Genomic DNA, 15641 nt, shown 5'->3' on the forward strand with positions numbered 1-15641 from the left:
TAAAGAACTCAGTATTCAACCTTCAAATCCTAAGTATAAACAGAAATTTGTTATGTATACAAAATAATATTTAATTTTTAAGATTTTAACTGATTCCGTTTAAATTCAAAATCTAAAGCATTTAAAAAAAATATTATGACTATTTAATTTTCGATATTTTTAGTTCAAAAATAAACCACATACTAGAAACCTTGTATTAAATTTTCAAATACCTATTTTACACTTTCATAAACTTTTAATCGATACTTACAAAAAAAAAAAAAATAAAGAAATTAAAAATTTTCAATTGTATACAAATGGTACTAAAATATTTAAAATATTTAAACATTATTATCATATATTTGATTGTATAGAAATTGATAGCATAAATACAGGGAAAATTTCAGGTTTGTGTGTTTATTCATAAGGACCACTAGTATAATTTTAAATTTCAATAAAAAAATTAGAATTAAAAAAAAAAAAAGAATTACTAAATTCAAACACTTCAAATCAGTTATTTGTAATAATATGATTCCAAGTAAATTATATCATAAATAAATTAACTATAACTTAAATTTACTATTAGACATTTTACATTTCTGCACTATATTATGACGTTTTACAAAATTTAATTACATTTTTTTTTTTTTATAACAAAACTTTTCTTGACTTAATTGTTTTGATGTTTGGTCACTACATTCATCTCATGAAATAGTTTCTAACAAAGAGTTTTCAATATTAAGAATAGCGAATAAATTTAATTGTTCTTGTTCAATTGAAATAACTCTTCATACTTTTTAATGCTGAAAATGATCTCTGTCAGAATCTCAGAATCACTAGTTATAGAAAATAAATACTTAAAAATAAAATTCTAGAAAAATGTTTGATAAAAATAATATAAAAGTAGTTAGACATCTTAATAATTGAACACAAAATATGCAATCACGGACACTCTCGTCTAGAATTTAAAAAGAAAAACAAGGTAGTCGTTACGCCGTCAAAATAAACTTAATATTTATATATTGAACAAAACGACCCAAAGTTAATAATCAAAAATATACGTAATAATGACAGTAAAAAAAAATCCTACTTTGCTGTATTGTATTATAATAGTAGGTTTAGAGTCTATCCATTTAATTAGTCATTTGAATTATATGGATGTGTTTTATTTAAATTTACAATGAAAAATTATTGCATACCTACGATAAGCAATTCTGACTGGAGACTGCGTGTCGTACTGTATTTCTAAGGATATTATAAAATGTAATTATTTTTCTATTATTAGTAATCTATTATAATACAATAGATTGAATAATTGTTTATCATAAATTGTTTGTTATATTATATTATGGTAGTTATTAGCATTATACTATATAATTATTATTGTTATTAATTTATTGGTCAATAACGACGTACGTTATGAATTTAAATATATCGCAACATTGCTTAGTAACCGTCATAGTTTTAAGTCTTAAAAATTAATATTTCTTGAATTTCGAAAAATAATTAAAATCATTAAAAAAATATTATACTACAAAATATATCATTAAAGACCAATAATTTTCTTAAATTAGCTATTTTCATCAAAAAGAATTTTAAATACCTCTATGTAGGTATTTTCAATAACTTAAATTTCTTTAAAAAAATATATAAAAAATCGTATGCCCTAGTGACTCTGTATTAAACACTCAACTTTTACCTATTATTATATAATTGAAAATTCCATAATTTTTTAATATTAAAATAATTTGGAAATTTTGGTATTTTTAACGAATTTATCAAAATTTAAACTGATATCGAGTATAGTTTATACAAAATTGTGTAGAATAATTTTTTAAAACACAATAAAATAATTAATGTTATTTCATAACAAATTATTAAAAAAATGTTTTTGAATTTAAAAAAAAATAATACGAATTCTTTAAATACAATATAATTAAAAATTGTATTATCATGTATTATGAATCGTAGCAATAAATAGATAAATAAAATAAAATCAATTCTCATGGTTTAAAGTAAATAATAAAAAATAATATTTACTTAGTACTTACGAGAACAATCTTAATCAAATCAATCGAGTTCATAAAAGTTAAAGAATTAAAAAAATCATATGAAGACCTAATTTATTTTTAATTATAAAATTATAAATTTTAATGTAATATAAAGGCTATAATATCGCTTCTCTTAATGATCAAAAAATGAATTATCACTGTCTATAAGTAAAACGAACCCGTAAATATGTTAAATGAAACGGGGGTGCCTGAGTTTTTAAATCAGCATTGGCCACACCGCTGATACTAACACCAAGGATTAGTTACAGAATACATCGGGTGGAATTCCATTCAAGTGAACTATCGACGTCTGGAAATTTCTTACAAAATAGCCTAGTTTGATGTACGTACATTTTGAGACCCTATTCAGGGCGTTGTGATAAGGTAGTATTGAAAGGATGATTAACTACTATATTTCATGTGCTTGTCGAATGAAAATATATTTGGCATTATGGTGTCTACTCATCGTATATCGAGGAAATCTATACTATTATTTAATAGAACTAGTAAAAATGATGAATTTAATAATATTGTAATGAAATGTGTCCTATACTCTTTTCGATTTGTTGAAAAAAAGTAAATCATCGTTACTAAAATATTATTGAGTTATCATGTAAATTGTAGTTGATTAGTTTTTAAATATTCCCAATTGATCGATCAGACATATTAGTCTTTGGGACAAATGCTATATTATACACCCTAACATCGGTAATGATATTTTAACTTATGTCAAGTTTACCAATAATCCACAGCCTGTATAAGTTGTTTCCAACAATTGTATGTATGAAGTCGCTCAGACGAATGTGTTTATTAGAAAAATCTAAAAATCTAAAAAAGATTTAACTTTATTTTCCATTTTATCTGAACGGAAACACAATCAGCCAGAAAACCCACAAACCACACAAAGGCACGGTCATCGACATTTAAGCTTCATCTTTAATGAAATAAGATAATTCTTCTCATCTAGACAATTTTCAGTGCCCCATTATTAATTTTATTTTTAATATTCTACCGCATAATTTTGCAATTATACATCGAAATATTATGGTGACTTAGTCGCATAGTTGTGCACGCATTTCTGATTTCTAGAAATAGGCTTGAACAACCAGTATAATAATTAAAACTCTAATTTGCCTATCTAATGCACCATTTTTTTTTTAGTATTATAATTAATATGATATATTAAGAGTAGTATAATACTATAATATCGTTGTCGGTAAACCTATAATATAACGTGCTTCTTTCTTTCATTATACTTTATTTTTTGTTTTTTATAATATTTATTATTTAAATTACTATATATTTTATTAAAACTTGATGTAATTTATAAACAATAAGTAAAACTATACATATATTATATGTATTATGTTGATGTTTCTGTTCTATTTTTCTAAATGTAAATCGCGTTTTTAAATTTTAAGCATGGATGTTTTAATGAAGTATTAATATCTATCTCAAAATAATGTAAACAAAGTTAAATAAATAATTTAGATTTTGTGTACAGATATAAGGTGCTTGTAGGTATCATAATTTATATACCTAACCATGCTACATAATATTTTGAACAGATAATTTAAAAGCTTAACTTTTTTCATTATCTTTTATTATTTATCCAATTCTAACAAGACATAAAAGTCCATCATAAAGGAAATATATTTTAATGGCATTCAAATTTGAGATACACTGACGTTATTAACAGATTGAAAATAATATATTTTAATACTTATTAGTTAAATATACATCGTTGCATTAATCGAACCAAATTTAATATCAAAAATATAATTTTTATATTAATATTTAAGTATATAAATGAGAACATGTGTCTGGAAAATTGATTGCAAACACTTATATTTAAGTAAATATCAAAGTCATAGATAGCTGCCTAAGGTAGAACGTTGTCACCTTTAACAATGACGAAATTCTATTGTTGGTAGCTTTTACTGTATTCTATTATTTATTAACATAATATTTATTTGGTGTATTATATGATAAACTTGATTCATGTTTTCATAAAAACAAGGTTAATACTTCATTTTTAAGAAAAATATGTTATTTAACTCATTTTATGAACTTTTCCATCACCGTACTCCCTGCAGACGTATGTTAATGAAAATGTACTATTCTTGGTATTTTAAACTTGATCCTTAATTTGTTTTATATACTATAATATTTACCAATGAAATTTTACTTTATAGAATAACATATATTATTACATATTAACAATTAATACTAATGGCACAATAAAAAAATTAACGTAAGTTAGTATCAATATTCTAAGTAGCCTGGTCTAAGATATCAATATAACTCTTATAAATTATATGTTTTAAAAATTTTTGTATGGTTAAACTGTATTATGCATTATTTTACTAAACATAAATTGACGGTATTATTGGAGTAAATAATGAAATATGTTTCTTATATAACTGAAAATAATAGCTTTTCTTACATTAATAATTAATTAGAAATAAACTTAAGATGAAAAGGATACGTTCAATTTAATTGCTTGTTAGACCTATAAAATCTAACGTGAGACGTAGATTAAAATAATTTATTGTCTTTATTATGATACGGTATATAAGAAGTTGAAAACTTAGAAGTGATTTATTTAGATTGGTATTATTGATATTTACTGCCTTGTGTGTATTATTATGGTTCATAAATTTATAATAGGTACATGCTTATTAATTTAAAAAAACTGACTTGATATACATCACTTAGAATTATTAACAATAAAATAATTTTGTTAAGTTGACGAAAAAATCTTATCCAAAAAACATTTTAGATTAATCTAACAGTACAATACCGATAATACAAACAAATTTGTTCATAAATCGAAATAGTTGAAATTTATTACTGTGATAAATTATCTTATCCCACAGAATTAAAATTATGATTGGTATAGTTATTAACTTTGTCCTGAAGGAAAACAAAAAAAGTGTAACAAAAACTAGCTACTGTACATCCAATATTCTGACCTCGAAAGGTACCTATATCATCAATTATTGCTTGTTTTGTAACGATGCTGTGGTGGGTACCAAATATTTGTTGAGTGAAGAAAATTAAATGGCCAACCAGCCACTCTAATTAATATTCTACATTATTCCATATGCTTGAAATTGTACTGTTTTCTCATGAGATAACTGACAAGGTAGGTATACAATATTATATATGTGTCTACAACAGTTTCTAAATCATCGTTAAGATGAATGGGCTTATTTAATAGTGACTAAATACTCATGTATGACGTGCCATATGTATTACAATATACACTCATAAATATTATTCATTTTGAATGTTCCTCAAAAATACATACACCCTCGAAACTAACTTTCTCTAAACGATATTTTAGTGAACGCGTTATCAGTTTTAATGCTTACCATGTACAATGTGTACATACCTATTTTACTATTTCGTGATTCATAGATAGTCCTATATTTATTAACGTTTGCATTTTGTTACCATAACTGTTAAATTTAAAATTAATTTTAGTTTTATTTCTTTGACTCACTACAATACGTAGATATACGTAGGTAGATTGTAGGTACGTATAAATATGTATTATTATAACCAATATATTTGTATCATCATTTTCATAAGAATTAACAACACAAAACAAATTTCCAAATAACATTAACAATGTATAATATGTTATTGTATAAAAATAATATTTTAATCAGAAAAAATTGAAAGAAAGAAAAAAAAATAGATAAAAGTATAAAAATTATGCATTATCTTTTTCAAGAAAAAGTCTAATCTTTGTAAACTTTAAGTAGATTTACTTATTAATATATTATTTATTGAAATTATATATTTGTTTTGATTCACTTTTAAAATGATTTTTGGAAATTTACCAATATAACCAAAAACAAGGTTAAAATAATCATATTACTATACAATCTTGTATCACCGGTTGTGGTTGTTATGATTTGATTGAAAATTGGTAGATCCATTTGACATTTTAAAAAAAATAATACATTTTTAATTTTAACTAAATTATTTTATATTTGCTCAATCTCATCATCTATAATTATTATTAAATACTAATGAGATAATTCCATACATTTGTTGAAATAAAATTAAAAACATGGATATACATATTAAAATATAAACTTTATCACAGGTATAATAAAATGTTATGATATATAAAGTAAGTAATATGGTTACACGATACGATAAATTTGAAGTATTTTATTCAGTGTAACACTGGCCATGTGAACCACGAAAAACATCTATAAACAAATAAAATTGTGTATAAGTAAAGTTATAATAATATACAAATTAAATAAATATTATTAAATTGTTTAATAGCATTCGCATTAAAGCTACCTTTACCTGTTTTATTTTAACATATTCGCTAAGCTTATTGAATATAACAAACATAAAATTACCTATCTAAAAAATGTGTAAAAATAGTAAAGATATGTAGATACGTTACATCAGGTATGATTACCATTTTTATACGAATAACACATATTTTTTCTAATTTTTTTATCCGAATTAAATGAAATATAAAGCTTTCAGAGACAACTTCTTCGAAGCTTTGAGCCCAATTGAAAAAACAGCAATAAAATTATTTTATTTTTAAACTTATTGATTTCTAGCACTCAATTTAAGGTAACCATTATAATTATTCATATGTAGTTACTTTTTATTTTTCTTATTGTAACTTTATAACTAAAGTTGTTGACCTGTATCAAGATCAAAAAAAAGCGTTCATGTACCTAACTTTTATTTAAACAATTCAATATGTATTTTCTATTAAAATATGCAGTATCAAAACATTTAGAAATGTAGATGATTTAATGTAGTTCTAACATAACATTATCTATAATGCTTGTCAGTAAAAGCATAAATTGTGGTTAATATTAGCCATCACAAAAATAAAACTTGACAAATGGCACTGAAAACCAATAATTAAACAAACATATTAAATTTAAAATGATTTGCATTACTTTTTCTAATAGTAATATGCATGTAGACAAACAATTATTGCTAATGTATAATTTAAAAAGTAATTCATATTATTTTTTGTTATATTTAAAAAATATATAAATCACACGTATGATATTATGATAAATAAAATAATAATAAAAGACATTCATAATAATTCCAATTTTATTCAGAACATACATATAATATAAATAATAATTAATAAAGCAAACAAAATATTTAAATAACATAACATTAATAAGTAAAAAAAACCTATAAGGCTTGAAAAGCAAAATTTATAAATAATAATAATAAAAAAAATTAAACATAATATTATGAAGGAAATAAATAGCCAAGAATAATACTGGATAAAATAAATATGATAATAAGAGCATGCCTAAAAGAATAACGAAGTTATAATATAATATAAGGTATGTTATAAAATGTACCTATGGTTATTAATAAGGTCAATAAAGGTGCAAAATGTGCTAATCATAAACAGTTTTGAAAACAAATCATCATTTATCAAATATTTTTTTATTATTCAAACAAAATTGATCTGTCTTGTATTTATATATTTATTATTAAATTTTTTTTTTATTTGATTTAAACTAATTATGTATTAGGTAAACTGTATTTTAAGTAAAAAGTACCTACCCATAAATAATAGATATTCTTGATACGACAGTTAATTTCATAATAGTTACATAATTTTATATATAAAAAAAGTACGGAATGGGTTGTTAAAAATTTCCACGGTAAAATAAAAATTTCAGAATCTATTTATAGATTGGTATTATTTTTTTTCTTTAATTTTTTAATAATAATATTTTAGTTAATACTCAAAATTCGTATTATAGGTTTAATATATATATTTTTATATTGTAGTTTATACTTTGAAATAGTTTTTTTTCTTATTTCAGTAACAAAAAATAACTGTAAATTATATTTATCATTTCATATTAAAAACGAATTATATAATGCGGGATACGATATGCAACACATGAATACGTTTTAAAAGGTTGAAAACAATGACAACACTATTTTATGTTATAAGCACACATGCATTTCTATTTCAACTATTGATTTTGAGTGGGAGAATACTTATTTATTTTTACTATCCAGTATCCAAGAATTATTCAAGTTTAGAATATGTAAAAAAAGATTGAATTATTGATAACCTAAGTAGTGATAGTGACACAAACAATATTTAAAACAATATTGTAACATGTAACTATGTAAGTAATAAATAGGAAATTCATAAAAACAAAACAATTTTTAAATGTTATATTATGAACACTTATGTGCATACATATTAGAAAATTATGTTACCTAAAGGCTACAGAGGTAAATATATTTTGAGTTAAAAATGAACATATTATTATATAACTATAATTTTTAATTTATAGTAACTACATAATGAAGTTTATATGAAAATATACTAAATAAATTAATATATTGGTATAGATATGTTTACGTTTTAAATTTAAAATCTTCAAGTATATGTTATTTTTTTCTATTTATTAACTTGAAGTTATATAAGATCTTTTAGTTAATACATTTTTATTAGTCTTTGGTAATAATATCTCTATTTTAAACACTTCAAATAAGTAACAATTTTTTTTTAGTATCATTTTATTCCAGATTTTTCAATTTCATATAATACGCTAATTCAAAGTTCTAAATACCTAGATTATTAACACAACTAAAGTATTTCTTTAACTACATGAGTATTTATTTTATATTATAAGATTGTGAAATTAAATTATCAGCAATTGATGTTTAATATGTATATTGTATAATGATAACATAATGTACGTACTATAATAATTATACAAATAAATTAATTAACCTATTATATAATTTCTTTGAATCTCGTTGAACTAAAGAAAAATAATATATTTTAAGTTCTAATCATTTAAGTACATTTAATTACAGCTTAAAACCTATATTATTATTATTAATTTTTTTTTTTGACAGTAGATATCTACAGGAAGGGTATTGAAGATGTTTTGAATGTATTTATCATATTTTATGATTTTGTTTATTGATGGTTTAAATAACAATATATGATATATTATAGTATTAAATTAAAATAATAGTTTATATTTTTATGAATTTCCATATAGTTTTCGTACTTTATAAAAAAATGTATGGATTATGGTAGCTATAGAAAAACCTAAAATAAGGATAATCGCGTGTTTGCCTCACGCTTACAATAATAATTTCTACGGAAAAACGAATAAATAGTGTAGGTAATACAGGTGTGTTACTGTTTTTGAATTTTAAGTTTTTTTGCACGACTAACCCATTTATAATATGTGTAATTTCGTTCCTTCCCGCCGTCTAGGAGTATATATTATATGCATATATCTATATATTATATATACAATAGTATACAGATAGATATATCATGTAATAATTTGTATACATGAACATATACATATATTGGACAATAATCACTGGCACATTCGTTGGTAGTTTTCCAAAAATGAAAAATAATTATAAAATATCATCGTAACATATGTTGGTATATATATTATAATTGTATATTATTATACGGTCATGCCCAAACACACGCGTGCAGCAGCAGAGTTCAGCCGTTGTATATTGCAATCAGAGCGGCTGCTGTGAGAATACTTCGTACGTTGTTCTCATGGAGCTGCTGCGACTCACGCTCGTGCTGCCTCCGTTAGCGTTTTTCTTATTTTTGGATTTCAAGCAGATAGATTTAACTAACGTCCAGTGCTGGAGCACGTACAAGTATGGGTCTAGCGCGAAGTGCATAGCCAGAAGCATGTCCGCGGCGATGGTGAACGGTCGAATCCTCGTCTCGTCATCGATGAATCTGGACAACGGTATCGATATCTGCCGTAAAAAACGTATAAATTAACACGATTGTTTTCTACATAAATAAATTAATAAATATTTAAAGTAAATAAACAATTTTTTTACAATCTTACTGCCAAAAAAACTAATGGTACTGATTCAATAAAATTATATCAATAGATTCCTCGAGACTAAAATAATTATTTTAGCTTCTATTTTCAGCATCAATAGCAGGTTGATATTATATAGTAGCTATATGCATTTTATTTTGGCTCACGAAAATTGAATAGTTTTTTATTTATACATTGGTTAAATTTTAAAAAATAAATGAATGTATAGACTATCTGACTCAACATGTATTACTATGGTGTTTTTAAATAAAATAAAATAATATTTAATTTATTGTCCTTATTTTTGTAACTTATTACAGATTAAGACTTTACTTGTTCAATTTTGATCAAAATTTTAAAATTGTTTTAAAAATGTTATCTGAAAAGCTAAGAGTATAGTACTATCGTTTTAACTACGTTAGGTTATATATACCAAGTGTCCTATAGCCAAATTTCTTTACAAAGTGAGGTACATCAATGCCAATTTTCACGTACACAAAATAATATTTTTTGTCATGAGTTAACAAATCTTTGTATGAGTATCTCTTTAAAATGCAAAATTTTAATAATTAGCTTCTCACGAGGAGGTGAAAATTTTCGGGTATCTTTGAACTAAATTTTAGAACCAAGAGAGCGACATATTTATCTGTGGATCGCTTACTCATACATAAGAATTGGCTTCTATTAATACAAATAGATAAATAGATATTAATACAGGGTGCTTACATAATATGAATGAAATTTTGAAAAATCTTAGCATGGGAAGTAAGCAAGCTGTACCAGACTGACATCTATCAATGTATAGCAATAACTCAGAAGGTTTTATAAGTTGCCAGTAGATAGCTCTTAGTATACTATACCTGCAATAGGTCGAAACGGTTTTGTTCTTATCAGTTCCTAACTCAATAGTAATACACTTCAATAAAATCATTTTTCGTATATCAAATATGAGTCGTTATAGCGTCTGGTGGGGATTACATTGAAAATTTATAGTGATATGTAATGCCCGAAAAATACTCTCATGAATTTCTTGTTTATAATCATTGGCATAGCCAGGGGATGTGCAAGGTATGAAGTGGCACCCTCTAAACAAAAAAAAGATTCTTTACATAATATGACACTTTTAAATTGTAAACGAAGTAAGTAATTGTTTATAATATATGATGTTGGGTTGCTAAAAAACTATATAATAAAATAAATATTTTTCGTCGTGGACTGTATTACGTTTACGTATATTACAATTTTTTAACGGATCATATTATAATTATTAATATCATATAAAATAATAACGAGCGACGGGACGACATAATTGTCACGACGCATCATAGACGACTGTAGACTGTATAATATTATTAAAATATATAAAAAACAAGAATATAAAATTATAACAAGCTTATCTGACCAACTTGGTCTATATAGATATACAATATATATTATCGATAATGATCGACGCGACAGTGCGGCGGTGCGGGTCCCTTCTCATCATAGCTAGCACAGACGCGCGTCTATCGTTATCGATCGCTAAAAAAAATCAAGTAAAATAAAACTTAAATAATACTAAACAACATACCGCCCGCCTTGAAATAATAATTTTCAACACGAGTATAACACCAAAAAAAAATAATAATAATAATAATAATAAACAATGCATATAAAATAGAAAAATAATAATACTTAATAAATTTTATGCGACAAGCATAAAACAAATATACATTTTTTTTTTTTTTTTAACACTTTATATTAATTTGTGTTGCCCTCGAACGGCAAAGGACATAGTCGTCTTACAGCGCGTTTGTATTGCCCATCTGCTGTTTTAATCTGCGCCACACGAGTTATTCCGTCATCGCCTTGGTGAGTACTTACGACTATTCCCAACCTCCACTGCAATGCGGGAATGTTGTCCTCCTTGATCAATACTACAGAACCTAATTTGATTTCTGGTCCTTTTCTGTTGGACCACTTCGCACGTTCCTGTAACTGTCCTAAGTACTCAGCGCTCCAACGCCGCCATAACCACTGGGAGTACTGCGTGACTCGACGCCATCGTGTTAAGTGATTTATAGGTACATCTAATAAATTTGGTTCAGGTATAGCGAAAAGAGAGTCTCCTACTAGGAAGTGCGCGGGAGTAATGCAAGTTGGATCAGAAGGATCAGAGGATAGTTGAGTTAGAGGGCGAGAGTTTAAACATGCTTCAGCGCGTGTTAGGAGAGTGGCTAATTCTTCGAATGTCAGATTTACGTTGCCCAATAATTTTCCCAACAACGATTTCATGGACTTCACCGCTGCCTCCCACAACCCGCCGAAATGCGGTGAACGCGGAGGAATAAAATGCCATGTAACACCTATGTCGGCTAATGCCTTTTCGGTATTATTTAAATGTTGCTTCGATTGGAAAAGTTGACGTAGTTCTTTAAGCTTATTATTCGCGCCGACGAAGTTAGTCGCGTTGTCCGAATATATCGCGGAGCTCCTTCCGCGCCTGTCAAAAAATCTATTTAATGCATTTAGGAACGACTGTGTAGTGAGATCGCTAACCAATTCAATGTGAACCGCTTTGGTAGAAAAGCAAACGAACACACATGCATACGACTTAACTACTGGGGCTCGACGTAATAGACTACTTTTTATAAAAAATGGTCCAGCGAAATCTACACCACATTTAATAAACGGACGTCCGGGCACGACGCGATCACTAGGTAAATTTCCCATAATCGGTTCTACGGTGATTGGCTTACTACGAAAACATACGACACATTTATGTATTAAACTGCGAATCAAATTACGTGCATTTATCGGCCAGTACTTCAGACGTATTGCTGCTAACACCGCTTGTGGTCCGCCGTGCATTAAGCGTTCATGTTGTTCGCGGCATAATATTTTAGTAAATGTGCAATCGGCTGGCAGGACAATCGGGTGCCGGTGCTGTATATCAATTGTTGAAGCATTTTTCAAACGACCACCGACGAGTATTAAATCATTTTCGTCCAAGAAGGGACGTAGACGCAATAGTTTACTTTTCGGTAGGACGCAGTTTCCCTTTTTTAACTCGCGTAGCTCACTAGCGAAATAAGATGCTTGTATTGTTTTTATTAATGTCGTAGTTGCGTTATCCAATTCACGCGGACTAAGCGATCCGCTAAATTTCAAATTTTTATGTAATGTATTATTTTTGAACCGTAAACACCATGCGGTTACACGTATGCATTTTGAGAACGATGAGAAACGATGTAGAATTGTTTCAGGTGATACTGCCACCACCATAGCGAACGTCTTGTCTTTCTTCATCTCTATCGTACTATCATCTGCGATAGACTCGTTTGATGACGTGTTCTTCGGTGGTTCTGGCCATTCGCGCTCATTTTGACATAACCAGGACGGACCGAACCACCACATATCGTTTTCAACCAACTTTGATGGACAACAGCCTCTTGAAATTACGTCGGCGGAATTATCGTTAGTTCTAACATGGCGCCACTCAGACTGTAAAGATTTGTCTTGTATTTCACTCACTCTATTTGCTACAAAGGTCTTCCACTTCGCAGACGGCGATGCAATCCAAGATAATACGATAGTCGAATCAGTCCAAAAGTATCTTCGCTGTATATTTATTTGTAACTTAGGTAATAATGTGGTTGCTACACGTACTAACAACAAGGCGGCACATAATTCTAAGCGTGGAATAGACAATGACTTTATTGGGGCTACTTTGGATTTAGCGCATATTAAACTAGTAGAACATGCACCGTCACTATTTATGCATCTCAAGTATAGACAGCAACCGTAAGCCACTTCGCTGGCATCTGAAAATCCGTGTATCTCTACTTTGTCGTTAATTAAATCACCTGCAATTTTACGTGGTATGACCAAATTATTTAATGACGGAATCGATTCGCAATATTTACGCCACTCTTCCTGCATAAAATCTGGTACTGCCTCGTCCCAATTGATTTTTTCTCGCCACAAAGACTGTAATAATATCTTTGCCCGTATGACTACCGGTCCCACCAAGCCTAAAGGATCAAAAATTGATGCTATATCCGATAGCATCTTCCGTTTCGTAATCGTGTATTCTGCACAACTTGGTAACAGTGGAACTTTATATCTTAATTCGTCAGAGCTGGCGTCCCAAAATAGTCCCAAGATTTTTTTTACCGTACTATCGCTTTCGAAATCATTAGATAATTCAATGTCTTCCTCGGGTACTATTGATTTAATCAAACTAATATCGTTTGATGACCACTTTCGTAACTTCATACCGGCAGTATTTAATAGTGTAGTAAGTTGTACTAAAAGTTCGGCGGTCTTCTCATTAGTTTCCGCACCTCCTAAGAAGTCATCCATATAGAAGTCACGCACGATAGCTTCCGCCCCCTCACGATGTTGTTCTTGGTGCGTTTCGGCCAAATGTTTGAAGCATGCGGTAGCCAGATACGAAGCTGGTACCGTACCGTATGTGACCGTCTTTAATCGATAAGTCCGTATAGGTGCATCTGGACTTGTTCGCCACAATATGCGCTGCATATTGCGGTGCGGCTCTGATACCCAAATCTGCCGATACATTTTTTCTACATCGGCTGATAAGACGTACTTGTGTGTTCGGAACCGCGCTAATATAAATATGATGTCATCCTGAATGACAGGTCCTTTTAATAGTGTATCGTTTAGACTTACACCTGACTGTGTCTTGCACGATGCGTCGAATACAACGCGTAGTTTTGTCGACGTGCTGCATTCTTTCCTCACTGCATGATGTGGCAGATAGCACGTTTCACCTTCAATTTCGTCTTCTCCGTCTTTTACTAGTTCCATATGGCCTAATTCTTCGTATTCCTTCATAAAACGGTGATATTCTATCTTCAATTCACTGTTGTTTTCGAATTTTCTCTCCATGGCTAATAACCGTCGTTTTGCAATTTCATATGATTTTCCCAATCGTTTTGCGTTCTCGCGGAAAGGTAGTTGAACTATGAAACGTCCGTCAAATTTACATCGCGTAACCGTATTATTAAAATGGTCTACGCATGCTCGTTCCTCTTGCGTGTGTGTGACGTTATTTCCTGGTTCTTCGATGATCCAAAATTTTTGTAACAGATTTTCTAACGTTGGCCCGCTTTCAGTTGTGTAAAATGTTGTACTCGTGATCATTGCATTTTCACGTTGATTTATTGTGACTGGTCCGGAAGCTACCCAACCAAACGTTGTTTTTTGATATAACGGGCCGTTAGGATTTGGACGTATTTTTCCTTCACATAGAATATCAAAAAAGTGTTCGGCACCTATTAAGATGTCAATTTTTTGTGGTGAATAGAATAACGGATCTGCTAATTTTATACCGTCGGGAATATTATATTTCGCGTTCACCTTCTTATTTGGTAGATGTCCAGTGATTTTGGGTACTACCACCATTCGTAAATTCAATGTATAATTATTCATACGTGATTTAATTGCTCCCCAAACCGCGGAGGTCACGCGTTGTGACGTTTCGCCGATACCGTTAATTAAATGTTCAATTTTAATTTTTTTTAATTTTAACGTTTGCGCTAATTCTTCAGTTATAAAATTCGTTTGGGAACCGGAATCCAATAGTACTCGACATGGTATCATACTTCCTTTTATATTCACCGCTGATACCAATGCTGTAGATAATAAAACATGTTCCGTTGTTGTTGATACGTGTGCGTTAACTGAAGTAGTCACCGGTGACGATACCTGCACTTCAGTGGCAACTTTATTCTTTTCA

General features: G+C 28.3%; 1 protein-coding gene across 3 annotated transcripts in view; it reads right to left on the bottom strand.

Moving 5' to 3' along the window:
* Positions 1–6027: 6027 nt before the first annotated feature.
* LOC114124383 (prostaglandin E2 receptor EP4 subtype-like) overlaps positions 6028–15641 on the bottom strand; it is a 35500-nt gene continuing 25886 nt past the window's right edge. Inside the window, exons 4-5 of one of the 3 annotated variants that reach the window (XM_027987620.2) lie at positions 9607–9827; positions 6028–6259 (exon numbers count right to left, since the gene is read on the bottom strand). In XM_027987620.2, the coding sequence (XP_027843421.1) occupies positions 6223–6259; positions 9607–9827 (258 nt within the window). In that variant the 3' untranslated portion in view covers positions 6028–6222. Of the gene's footprint in view, positions 6260–7127; positions 9828–10319; positions 10984–15641 lie in introns of those variants that run through there. The other 2 variants (XM_050199476.1, XM_050199482.1) reach the window with 2 other exon arrangements.

This window comes from Aphis gossypii, chromosome 1 (genome assembly GCF_020184175.1).
Source record: "Aphis gossypii isolate Hap1 chromosome 1, ASM2018417v2, whole genome shotgun sequence".
Taxonomy (NCBI): Eukaryota; Metazoa; Arthropoda; class Insecta; order Hemiptera; family Aphididae; genus Aphis; species Aphis gossypii.